Source organism: Microtus pennsylvanicus, chromosome 8 (genome assembly GCF_037038515.1).
Source record: "Microtus pennsylvanicus isolate mMicPen1 chromosome 8, mMicPen1.hap1, whole genome shotgun sequence".
NCBI classification, from domain to species: domain Eukaryota; kingdom Metazoa; phylum Chordata; class Mammalia; order Rodentia; family Cricetidae; genus Microtus; species Microtus pennsylvanicus.
The window spans coordinates 25,311,115-25,323,742 of record NC_134586.1 but is presented as its reverse complement, the minus strand read 5'-3'; the positions used below and the strand labels follow the sequence as shown (position 1 = coordinate 25,323,742).

Here is a 12,628-nt window from a genome sequence, read left to right as displayed (position 1 = left end):
TGTAAAGCAAAGGACACAGTCAATAAGACAAAAAGGCAGCCTACTGAATGGGAAAAGATCTTCACCAACCCTACATCAGACAGAGGACAGATCTTCAAAACATATAATGAACTCAAGAAATTAGACATCAAAATTCCAAATAAACCAATTTTTAAAATGGGGTACAGATCTAAACAGAGAATTCTCACAGAAGAATCTCAAATGGCCAAAAGACACTTAAGGAAATGTTCAACATCCTTAGCCATCATGGAAATGCAAATCAAAACAACTCTGAAATACCATCTTATACCAGTCAGAATAACTAATATCAAAAACACCAATGATAGCTTATGCTGGAGAGGATGTGGAGTAAGGGGAACACTCTTCCATTGTTGGTGGGAATGCAAACTTGTACAACCATTCTGGAAATCAGTATGGCAGTATCTCAGAAAATTGGGAATCAACCTACCTCAGGACCCAGCAATATCACTCTTGGGCATATACACAAAGAATGTTCAATCATACTACAAGGACATTTATTTAACTATGTTCATAGCAGCATTATTTGTAATAGTAAGAACTGGAAACAACCTAGATGTCCCTCAACTAAAGAATAGATAAAGAAAATGCAGTACATTTATACAATGGAGTACTACTCAGAGGTAAAAAAAAATGACATCTTGAAATTTGCATGCAGATGGATAGAACTAGAAAAAAACACCCTGAGTGAGGTAACCCAGACCTAGAAAGATGAACATGGTATGTACTCACTTATAAATGGATACTAGCTGTAAAGCAAAGGATAAGGAGCCTATATAGTTCATGATCCTAGAGAAGCTAAGTAACAAGGTGAACCCTAAGAAAAACATATACAAATCACTTTAGGAAGGGGAAATAGACAAAATCTCCTGAGAAAATTAGGAGCATGGCAGTGGGGGGGAGGTCAGAAGGGGAAGAGGAAGGGAGACGAGGAGAAGGAGGAGAATGGAATAGTCAAGATGGGAGAAGGATAGAGACAGAGAGCAAGAAAAGAGATGTTTTGATTGAGGGAGCCATTATGGGGCTAGCAAGAAACCTGGCTCTAGAGAAATTCTCAGCAATTCACAAGAATGACCCCAGCTAAGACTCTAAGCAAAGTGGAGGGGGGCCCAAACTGGCCTTGCCCTGTAGTCAGACTGATGAATATCTTAAATGTCATCATAGACTCTTCATCCAGCAACTGATGGAGACAGGGGCAGAGACTCGCAGTGGAGCACTGGGCCAAGCTCCCAAAGTCCAGTTGAAAAATGGAAGAAGTGAGGATATAAGCAAAGAGGTCAAGACCATGATGAAGACACCCACTGCAACAGCTTACCTGAGCACATCCACTGCAACAGCTTACCTGAGCACACCCACTGCAACAGCTTACCTGAGCTAATGGGACTCGCCAAGTCCAGCCAGATAGGGACGGAACCAGCATAGAACTAAGCTAGACCCTCTGAATGTGGGTGACAGTTGTATGGCTGTGGCAGACTGTGGGGCAACAGGCAGTGGCCCCAGGATTTGTCCCTGCTGCTTGAACTGGTTTTTTTTTTTAACCCATTCTCTTTGGATGGATATTTTACTCATCCTGGATATTGTGCGGAGGGCCTTGGTCCTTTTTTGGAGCAAACAATGTGCCTTGCTGTCTCCGGGGCATGTATGGGGGGGGAGGGGAAGGTGAAAGAACTGGGAGGAGGGAAACTTGAAAAAAAATATAGTTTGTTTTCTCTTTTAAAAAAAAGTAAAGAAGGCATAGTGCTTTATAATAATCATCATCATAAAGAACCGTAGACTAACAAAACTCCCAGTACAAGCCATGAGAAATCTCTTGAACAACAGTTAGTCAGGGTCGTCCAAGTGACTCCCAAAACAATACAAACTGTGTCTGTTGCCCTTGGTTGCCTCTCAGAGGTTGAAGATAGGCCCCTATTGCTGAAGACACTGCACATGTAGGATTTGGGAATCTTGCTATTTGAGCTGGATCGAAGCCTCCTTCTTGCAGTCTAGCTTCCATGGTACCAGAAAACACTATACAATCAGCCACGGGAAGGAGGCAATTATAATCCTACCCATCTGTGACACCTATAAATCAGAACAATAAACAGCATAGCCAGAAATCCATAAAGGTACAGTAAGTCTTACTTACAGGTAAGACTCCGCAGACTGGAATATATTTATGCATGAATATGTAACAATAATAATTTTTTAAGACGCTATCAAATTGAGGGGGGCATGGAAAGATCTAGGTGGAGGGGTTTTGGGGGGAACTGGAGGAAGGAAAAGAAAGAAGGAAAGGGAAGTAATTGTATTTTAATTAAAACTTATTAAAATTTTTAAGTTAACTTTTGAAAATAGTGTGGGACACTTCAGCGCTAGCAGTTTCAAACATAATACTACCTCTAACATAAATCCGTATTGAAGCAGAGTGAGAGAAGTGCACACAAAAGCATAAAGCATGTAAGAGTCAGAAGGGCACGACAAGCTAAAGCCAAAAGAACCGTCAGAGGAAGAAATTAGGAACTTGGAGAGTGAATCCAGGAAGCCATACCAATTAAGTTTCAAACCGAGTAAGAACAAATAGCACTTCAGAGAGTGGCTAATAAACCCAAGGAGTCTTAAAAGGATCTTACCAAAGGCACAACGACCCCCGGGAAACAAAATGCAGGCAAGAGGACCCGCACACATAGGGCAGGCACCTTGGATGAGCAGAGTATGCTTATTTAGCAAGATGCCAGAGGACATGTCATTGCAGAGGTAACAGTAATAACAGCATGTCCCCAGTGAGTTAGAAAATTCTGAACAAAGGTGTTAGGAAAAGGAGAGCACGCAGGGTCCTGACGTTCCGCTGTCCTAGCCGCTGAGTCAACTAAGTTTAGACCAGGAGAGATCCCAGCTGGCGGGTGGCTGAGCAGCGCCGCACAGAGGCCACCACGGTAGCAGAAGAGCCCTAAGAACAATTCCCGGAGAGACTCGGGAGCAGAAACTACAACTCCCAGCGAGCCCAGGGAGCGACACCCGGCTTCCGCCGGCCGCCCTCTGGTCCTGTCTTCAACCCGACCTAGCCGGACACCTGGCACGTGACCCCCGCGTGAGTCGGGAGTCCCAGCCCGGAGTCCCTGGAGGCGGGGCTCGAGCCTCATTGGTAGAAAGGCGACGCGAAAAGAAGAAGCTGATCTTGACAAGCTCGGAGTGAATGGGCGTTGATGGGACGGGGACGTAGCGAACTAGGCTGCCGACCAATCAGCGTCCAGGGGCAGGACCCGGGCAGGATGGTGCTGCGGTCACATGCCGCGGGGGTCTAGTGGGAGGAGCAGTTGCTCAGCAGCCTCTCGCCGCTTCCTGTTTCCGGTTTCTGGAGCAGGGCGCAGAGCTGCGCTTTGGAAAGCACTGGCCTCCGCCGGGAACCGAGGACCGGGGTCTGCGGCCCGCCGCTCTCCGGCCGCGTCTCCTAGCCCCAGGGCCACATTCTTGGGGGCTCCTTAGCTTCGGCTGCTGTGTTTTCCGTGACACGTGAGTGTGGGGGGCGTGGAGGAGGAGGCGGGCTGGGGTCCTTGCACACCCCTGCGCCACAGGAGACGCAGTCCCGGAGTGTCGCTCGGCGGTGGTTCCAGCCGAAGAGCCTGCTAGGGAGCCGTAGGGACGAGTGGAGGCGAAAGGTGTGAGCACGGAGAGCGTCAGACTACCAGGAGTGAGGGGGAGGACGTCCAAGATCAAAAAGGAATTTAAGATGTTTTGAAGGTGGGGAAAACTAAGTGCCAAGTGTGGAGATGTGCGAAGTGTTCCTGGATGCTTGTTGAAAGGATTTTGACCTGGGTCATGGAAGTAAAGTGGCGTCGTTTCGGGTCAGGTGTGGGATTGAAGCAAATGAAAGGCGAGGATTTCCAGGATCCTGGAAGAAGTTCGAGGAACGCTTGGCGTGGAAAAGAGTAACAGGGGTTACCTGTGTTCTTGTAGGGAGTTTGAAGCATAGAACCACTTCCTTGAGGCTCTTTGAGCATGGGGCTTTTTCTGCCAGTTCAGACTGCTCTTAAAAGGGTTGGCTGCCGTGAGCCAGGAGGAAGAAAGTAAAGCTTCCATTAGAAAATGGAAAATGGCCATAAGTGGGAAAGAGCGAGGATAAGTGGTGTCAGCAGTTTCCCAATCCCTAACTTAGTCACTGGCCGACCTGTAAAGGAGACCGTTCCAGCGTCGCCAAAAGATCTGTCCCTATAGAATAAGGAAATTGAAGATTTTTCAAGGTCACACACCGAAAAATGCGTGCCCTTTAAAGGTCTATTTGTACCATATTAAAAAGAGACCCCGCAGCTTGAATTGCATACTGTTCTCTACTTGTGCCGGTGTTTATCAGAAGTTTCCCAACGAATGCCTTCATGCCATTAGTCATCCAGGTTGCTCTAGTAACTTCACTCTTTTAAGCTTTGTTTGAACTCAGTAGGCATCCGTAAGCCTCGGTCCCCTTATCTTACTTTTCCAAGAGACTGAACTACTGATAAGTTCTGGCTTAACTAAACGGATTAAGCATCTAGGTATACACCACACTGAACCAAAGAGAAGCAGCTCAAACTTACAGTCAGATCTTTCTCTCGGTTTTTCAAGACAGAGTTTCTCTGTGTAGCCCTGGCTTTCCTGGGACTTTAGACCAGGTTGGCCTTGAACTTAGAGACCCACCTGCTTCTGCCTCCCGAAGGCTGGGATTAAAGGCAAGCGCCAGCTGCTGCCCTGCTTACAGTCAAATCTTAAGCTAGAAAGAATGTAAACTTATTCTTCATCTTGAACAGATGAGCAAACGACAAGTCCTTCAGCTCATCTAATGCCTACCACAGCTTGTTCGCATTCTTCATCCCTTCTCAGTTTTGTGAGATGTTTTGCCCTCATTTGGGAAGAGAAAGCAGCAACAGTTAACTAATGAGGAACTAACTTTTAGGCCAGAGTGCAAAGCATTTGTCCTGGGAGAGCATCCCTCCAAAATATGCCGGGGGTGGGGGGAGCATCAGAGCACAGAATGTTAGCATTTCAATTGGGTCCTGAGAACACTTAAGGGAAATGGTACAGAGTCGGTTAGCAGAAGAACCACTCAGTGATTTGACTGCTTGAGCTGTGTATTGAGCAATAGACGAGCTCAGGGAAGGCCAGGGTTTACGTCTGAGCTCAGGGAAGGCCAGGGTTTACGTCTGAGTTCTTTGTCACAGTCCAGTTAACTCTGTGAGCAGTTGCTTCCCTTTCCTGCCTTGTCTAAAAGCAAAAAAAGGCAGCTCTGCTTTGGCTTCTCCTGGCATCCCAGAGAATTATGATGGAAGCTCTATAATGCAGTGGCACGCAGACCTTGAGCTCTTCCTCCACCAGCTGTGTCGCTGGTGTTTGTTTTGTTTGTTGTTTGCCTTTTGAAGAGATGATTAAATTTACTACATAAGGTTTGGGGAGGGTTGAGTAATGCATGTTAAGTATTTCAAGTAGTGCCTGGCTGACGGCTATCGCTCTATCAAGGGGTCCTGTTGTTTAGCATTTGAGATGTCTTAGGAGAGCCTTTGACCTCTTGGCTACCAGTGATTGTTGTGTGGAAATGCCTTGTTTGTATTTCTGTAGTGGATTGATGTTTGGGGTATGTGAAGTCAGGTAGATAGGTCCCAAGCATTTGTTGCTTTCCTTGCATGTGGGAAATAAAGACTCAGATTAAGTTTCAGGGAGAAAGGGAAATGCAATTAGATCACAAGGCCGGAGCTGCCATTTTCTTGTCATAAGGAAAGTCTGGAAGAGTCAAATGTCTCAGAAAAACATGGAAACTTAAAAATGAACAATGTCAATGGCCTGAAGCATTCCTAATAGATTCAAGTGAAACTTTCACTATGGCTTAACTACAAAGATGGTAAGGGATATCCAACTTTTCAACGTTGAAATATGACATTGTCATCCACAGATATGTTGAGCTGCATTCACAGATAGCCTGGGGGGGGGGGGGGTGTCTCACATGGGCCATAGATAGGCCTGTTAGAATCATACAAACAGGAAGGGAATGCAGCAGTGTAGAAGACAGCCATCTCATGGAAAGTCTAGAAGCCCTTGAGATTTGTGACTTGGAGAGGCTGGAGCAGGTTTTGGAAAACTTCTAATCCCTTGTTTTGACCGAATGAGTTTTCTTCTATGACTGGGTGGTTTTCCAGAGAAGTGGTGTGTGAGTAATAGAGGTGAGTTGAGGTGCTGTGGCTGCCTCCCTGCCATCCCACATGCTTCCAGTGAATGTAAAGAAAGACTGCTAGGTGCTCCTGGAATGCTCTTAGCCTATTCAGTCCAGCACATCCAAGTTCCTTCCTCTACTTCACTTCTTTCTAATAACCTCAAGCTAGACATACTGGAAGGTCTGTTCACGTCATGATTGGACTGTTTTAAGGCAGGCCACTGACTTCAGCTTTATTTGTAAACTAGTAGTTCACTTTGGATGATGGACTAGTACAGTGTAAATTTCATCAAACAGTAACAAAGCAAAGACGGATGTACCCAAGCTAACATAATTCATTATTTTCATCTTCTTACCCTCATAGTTTGCTTTGTTTTATTGAGCTTTTGTTTTCTGAAGGTCTTTGAGACAGAATCACTCACCAAGTATCTCTTGCTGATCTCAAACAGAGATCCACATGCCTCTGCCCCTGAGGGCTGAGACTAAAGACATTTGACACTACACTGGGCATAGTTCGTTTGGAAGCAGATTCATGCTTTTTGTTTGCATAATCAAAATACCATTAATTTTTGCAGTCATGTGATTGATCTGTTTCCTTTCCTGATCCTTCACCCTCAACACACTCTTCCAAAAGGATGTTCCCCCTCTCTGGCTGCTGGAGGACTGAACTGTTACTGTTGCTGGTCCTGGCTCTGGCTGTGAGAGAATCCTGGCAGACAGAAGAAAAGTCTTGTGACCTGGTAGGAGACAATGAGAAGGAGTCGAAGCAAGAGCAGGCTCTCCTGGAGAGGCTACGGCCACTGTTCAACAAAAGGTAGATGCGAAGACCCTGACAGGGTTTAAGAAATTATCTTTATTAAGGGTCTTTTCCTTTCACTGACTTTTCTTCAGCTTTACTGTGGAAGGAGTGCGTGAATGATATGGTCTCTAATCTGAGTTCTGGAAGTATTAGTTTTATTTGGCTGTAACACATTTCCCTCTTACTGACACACCAAGTTCACAGCCATGTGATCGTGTGTGTTTTTCTTGTCTTCACAGAAAAGTTACCTGTTTCTAATGACTGGGTCTAAAGCACAAGCTTGTAGAAATCAGAACATAACTTGATAGCTTCATATACTAAGATTTCAGAAACATCAAACAGACACGTTTAAAAATATGCATGTCTAAGTATGTCTTCATCACTGTCAGGGCATTTTTAAGTATAAAAATGATCCTTAAGGGCTGGAGAGATGGCTCAGAGGTTAAGAGCACTAGTTGTTCCTCCTGAGGTCCTGAGTTCAAGTCCCAGCAACCACATGGTGGCTCACAACCATCTGTAATGAGATCTGATGCCCTCTTCTGGCCTGCAGGCATATGTGCAGACAGAACACTGTATACATAAAAAATGATTTTTAAACATGGGACTGTCCCTTGTTGTAGGGAAACAGCCAACACTTGCATAACTAGAATAGGTGTTCTAGAATGAATAGCTGTTTGGGGTGGTATATCTAGCTTTCTATTATCAACAAGCAGGACAGTCTCTGAAGCGATAAATAACTCATAAACAACAAGTGTGCATCTAGCACATTGGTTGTCATCAAAGGGAGGGGTCTGTTTTTTTTCTGAGCTTGGTAACTAGTGATATTGTTCTTTCTCTTCCTGTTTGTCTTCTGAAGTTTTGAGAGCACTGTGGGCCAGGGCTTGGACACATACATCTACAAATTCAGAATATGCCGGGAAGCTGGCAACCACTCTGGGGCAGGCCTGGTGCAGATCAGCAAAAATTCCTGGAAGGAGACGGTGGTTGGGAGGATCAATGAGACTCACCTCTTCAATGGAAGTAAGCTATTTCCTGCTGACTAATCCCACATAGTCTCTAACAATCCTGTATGTGTTGGCCCTCCCTTCTTTTTGAGTAAGTCATGTTATGGAGTTTGGACTACCTGAGACTTCACCTCACAGTGCCTAGTTCCACGGCTGCTCTGGAACCACAGCTCAGGACACCTCTGTGTCTGAAGACAGTGCAAAACTTTAACAAAAAGAGTAGAGGATTGGGAACAGTTGAGGTAAAACATTCACCCTCATGCACAGAGTTCTGGCTTTGATCCTGAGTAGCACAGGAAGAGAGCTGGAAGGAAGGGGTAGTAGGAGAGACTGAAGGAGCGAGAGTGAAGATGGGTGTGAGTCCAGCCAGGATTTCACACAGCCTGCAGTCCTTCTAGGCTCCCAAATATGTCATGAGTTCCACACCAGCCACCGCCATTTCTCATCAAATTAACCAAATTTGCCAGTTGAATTTTAAAATACCTTTTTTGTGCAAACCAGTGAGTATTTAAGGAAAAATAATTCACCACCTTTTTGTACTAACATAGTTGTGTTTTCCAAATGTCAGGAAAGTGTACACTGGAAGGGAGCACTTGTGACCTGGTTTCTTCCCATAAGCAGATAAATTATCTAGTTAGATACTCATTACATAAAGAACAAAATAAAACACATGAGTGAATTCTTTACCCAAATCATCATTTTCCTAGTATGATGGTGTCTTAGTCACTGTTCTAGCGCTGTGAAGAGATGCTGTGACCAAGGCAAGTGTCATAAAAGGAAGCATTTGATTGGAGGCTAGTCCACTGTCACCAAAGAGGGGAGCGTGGCGGCATGCAGGCAGACATGGTGCTGGAGAAGTAGCTGAGCATTCTCCATCCTGATCCATAGGTAACAAGAGAGACTCTGGGCCTGACATGGGCTTTTAGAACCTCAAAGCCCACCCCCAATGACACATCTCCTCCAGCAAGGCCGTACCTCCTAATCCTTAGAATCCTTTCAAACAGTTCCACTCCTTGGTGACTAAGATTTCAAATCTGTGAGCCTTTCAATTCTTACTCACTCAGATCACCACAGATGATTTTGAGGCACCAGCTCACTGATTTTAAAATCTTCTCATATGCACAGTTAAAAGCATCCTTACTTATTCACTTCACATGGTTAATGGTTGAGCAATATTTTGCAAAGGACTTTAAAAGTAGTAAATACTGAGAGAAATGTATTCCCAACTCAGTAAGCATCCACTTTGAGTTTATCTGTGTTGTCTTGGACTTCTGATGCCTAGCAATCATATAGAACCTCCTCTCTTTTTGCTACATGTTGAGAAAATGGTCATTAGTCAATAAAAGCACAGATAAGAACTATTTTTAATGTTGCCTATCTTTAATGTAGAAAGTAAGATTAATCTTAAATAACTAGTTCTTACTGTCTAACACAAGGAAACACAGAGTTTTGTTGAGAAACACATTTTAAGGCCAGGCATGGTGGCTCATGCCTGTGACCCCAAAACGTGGGAGGCAGAGGCAGGAAGATGATAAGCTGAGGCCAGCCAGGCCTATATAATTAGTGAGTTAAGGCCAGCCAAAACTACATAGCGAAACTCGTCTTTTACAAAATAAGAAGTTTTAGCTTATCATTCATATGTATAGATTATAGCAATTAGCATTAATTAGAGTCAGTTTTGGTGGCTAATTCCACTCTCCCGTGCGACCCTCTGTTGCCTCTGTTTCCCCTGCACTCCACAGTGCCACTGTTGCTGTCCTTCCTTAGGTAACTGGATCATGCTGATCTATAAAGGGGGTGACGAATATGACAACCACTGTGGCAAAGAGCAGCGTCGTGCAGTGGTGATGATCTCCTGCAATCGACACACACTAGCGGTGAGGTGAACTGGGGTACAGCAGATTGAAAGATCTGACAGTGGGGAAGGGGCATCAACAGGAAGACAGTCTGTGTGGAGTGGCCTTGATGGGGTAGGGGTGGGGGGTTAACAGGAAGACAAGTCTGTGTGGAGTGGACAGGAGAAAACTAATTGAAACTTTCAGTGTGCCAGATTCACACCATACATGGAGCATGGACTACTTAGCCAGGAGCAGCAAATGTTTGGGGGTTTATTTGAGGGGTATTCTTGTTTGTCGGATGCAAGTTGAAAGAAAAAATCGTATACATATAGTTACTGTTTGGTCCACTTATCATCAGGGCAATTTTAACCCAGTGTCAGAGGAGCGGAACAAAGTCCAGGATTGCTTGTACCTCTTTGAGATGGACAGCAGCGTAGCCTGTTCACCAGAGGCCTCCCACCTCAGTGTGGGCTCTATCTTACTGGTCATGTGAGTACTTTCTACCTCTTCAGTACATGTGTGTTTACATACACAGAATCGGAGGGGGCTGACTATAAAATACCTGACCATTCAAGTTGAAAGAAACTAGGTTGGGGATGTAACTTGGTGGCATGGTGCTTGGTTAGTGTGCATGAGGTGTCCTATGTTCGGTTCCTGGCAGTGGCAAAACAGGAAAAACAAAAAACAAAAACTTTTTTTCAAGACAGTCACTATGTTGCTGAGGCTGGCCTCAAACTCAAGAGAATTGCTGTCCCTGCCTCCCATGTGCTGGGATTAAAGGTGTGCACCACCATTCCTAGCTTATGTTTTTCCCAGGAAGGCTGGACAGTTTTCAGTACTGTCCTATTAATTACATCAGTAGAACTTTGAAGAAACAGAATCCTGGTTAATGGTGATTCCTGGCTATTAGAATCATATACCAAGTCTTTTCCCCCTTGGGTGTTTATTTTTGTCAGATTGGCAGTGTCCTAGCAGGTCTTCTAAGGAATACCAGCCCTTTTTTGTTTTCAGTTTAGGGAACAGCTAATATTGAATATGAAGGTCAGCCTTGGCCTTCTGAGTAGCTACTGTAGGAAGGTGATGCCTCTTCAGAGCTGATACATTTTAAGTGATGTCCTTTCCTCTCCAGATTTGCATCCCTGGTTGCCGTCTACATCATGGGGGGTTTCTTATACCAGCGACTGGTGGTGGGAGCCAAGGGAATGGAGCAGTTTCCCCATTTGGCCTTCTGGCAGGACCTTGGCAACCTCGTAGCTGTAAGTGGCAGTTCATTTGAGCTAAGCCTCACATTTGGGATGTTCCCTTTGTGGTCCCTGGAGAAAACCAGTTGTCACAGTCTGAGACCATGTGATCTCACTCTAACACAGATATTCTTTCCTGTGCTTTCCCCTACAGGATGGTTGTGACTTTGTGTGCCGCTCCAAACCCCGCAACGTGCCTGCTGCCTATCGTGGAGTTGGGGATGACCAGCTGGGGGAAGAGTCGGAAGAAAGGGATGATCATTTGCTACCAATGTGATTGCACTTTTAATGTCCAGCCACCTCTTCAGTCCCCAAACCAAAGCATACACAGCCAGACTTCTCAAGCCGTCTCTTCGCATCTCTCGCCTTGCCATTAAAATTCTTGCTTTCCAGTGGGCTTTTGATTTGACCCTAAACTGCCTCCCTCTGCTCCTATTGTTTCTCCTCCGCACAAGTACAGAGGGTCTTCGGGGTTGACTCTTGTGCCGCCAGGAAGAACAAAGACAGCTAAATGGGCAGGGAGCCACGAGCCCTGTCCGTCTAAACATTTTCACAAGTTGAGACACTGGATTTCTTTAATTAAAAAAAACAAAAGACAAAGGCTGCTTGTAGCTCTGACGGCTTCCTGTTGTTGCTATCCCCATAGCAGTCTCCATGATGGACTGTGTAGAGCTGCTTTGCAGTGCTTACCTGGCTGTAGCCCAAATACTGCCACTTGCTTTGAGCCTGCAGCGAGTCACTAAAATGTCCCTTGTGTGGGATTAGGACATGAAAGAAATGTGAAATTTCCCCACTACAGGCTTCTAAGGTGCCGTCACATTGTTCTGGTCTTTCTGTGGCTGGATGGCTACAATTGGGCTCTGGTTGTGGTTATAAATCCATATGTAGCCCAAGTACGTAATCAGGCAGTCCTATACTAAAGGAAATAGACCTATGCTCTGGAGGCCCTAGAACCTGTGTCCCCTTGTGGTGGGATTGCTTTGCTTTTCTTTCGTTTCTTGTTCATCCCTCTCCACTAGTACTTCCAAACTTGTATTGCACTTTTCTCACAGGTCTGTAGTTTGGCTTTTTATATTTTTCCCAATCTTAAAGGGAATGGAAGCAGACGTGGACATGGAGGTTCTGCAGTTCTCTGCTCTGGGTAGGGAACACTGCTGCCCCCGTCCCTCCTGCTGGCTCAGGGAAGTGTCTTACCCATGTACCTATGAGAAAAAGTGTTTAATCCTCTCCCACTTCTGTTTAGGCCATGTGCCCAGAATCACATAGTGAACACCTAGGCTACTAAGTAACAGCTCGGCTCATCTGAACACAGGAGAGGTGGGAAGGCAGGGCTACCTGTTACCTTAGAGAAGGAAATGAAATGATACACTCTAACTTCTCAGTACCCTTACAATGGTAGTGGGCGTTTTGTTTTCTTTCTATACAAGAAAATTAATGTTATTTTTTAAAAAGGCATCTCATTTGTTGTTTGCATCCTTTCCTGGTGTTTTAAATGAAAAATAATACACCACTTTTTGTACAAAAACATAATAATTAAAAAACATACAAGACATGCTGGCTTTGTCATTTGTGTT

General features: G+C 45.0%; 1 protein-coding gene across 2 annotated transcripts; it reads left to right on the top strand.

Moving 5' to 3' along the window:
- Positions 1 to 3,064: 3,064 nt before the first annotated feature.
- On the top strand, positions 3,065 to 12,606 carry M6pr (mannose-6-phosphate receptor, cation dependent). 2 transcript variants are annotated; one of them, XM_075982868.1, is made up of 7 exons: positions 3,065 to 3,510; positions 6,807 to 6,986; positions 7,828 to 7,991; positions 9,743 to 9,852; positions 10,172 to 10,302; positions 10,943 to 11,069; positions 11,209 to 12,606. In XM_075982868.1, exons 2-7 carry the CDS (start codon positions 6,808 to 6,810, stop codon positions 11,329 to 11,331), a joined length of 834 nt encoding a protein of 277 aa, XP_075838983.1. In that variant the 5' UTR covers positions 3,065 to 3,510; position 6,807; the 3' UTR covers positions 11,332 to 12,606. The 2 variants fall into 2 exon arrangements, with proteins under 2 accessions (XP_075838983.1, XP_075838982.1); XM_075982867.1 differs by having other exon boundaries at positions 3,262 to 3,510; positions 7,828 to 7,996; positions 9,748 to 9,852.
- The last annotated feature ends 22 nt before the right edge of the window (positions 12,607 to 12,628 follow it).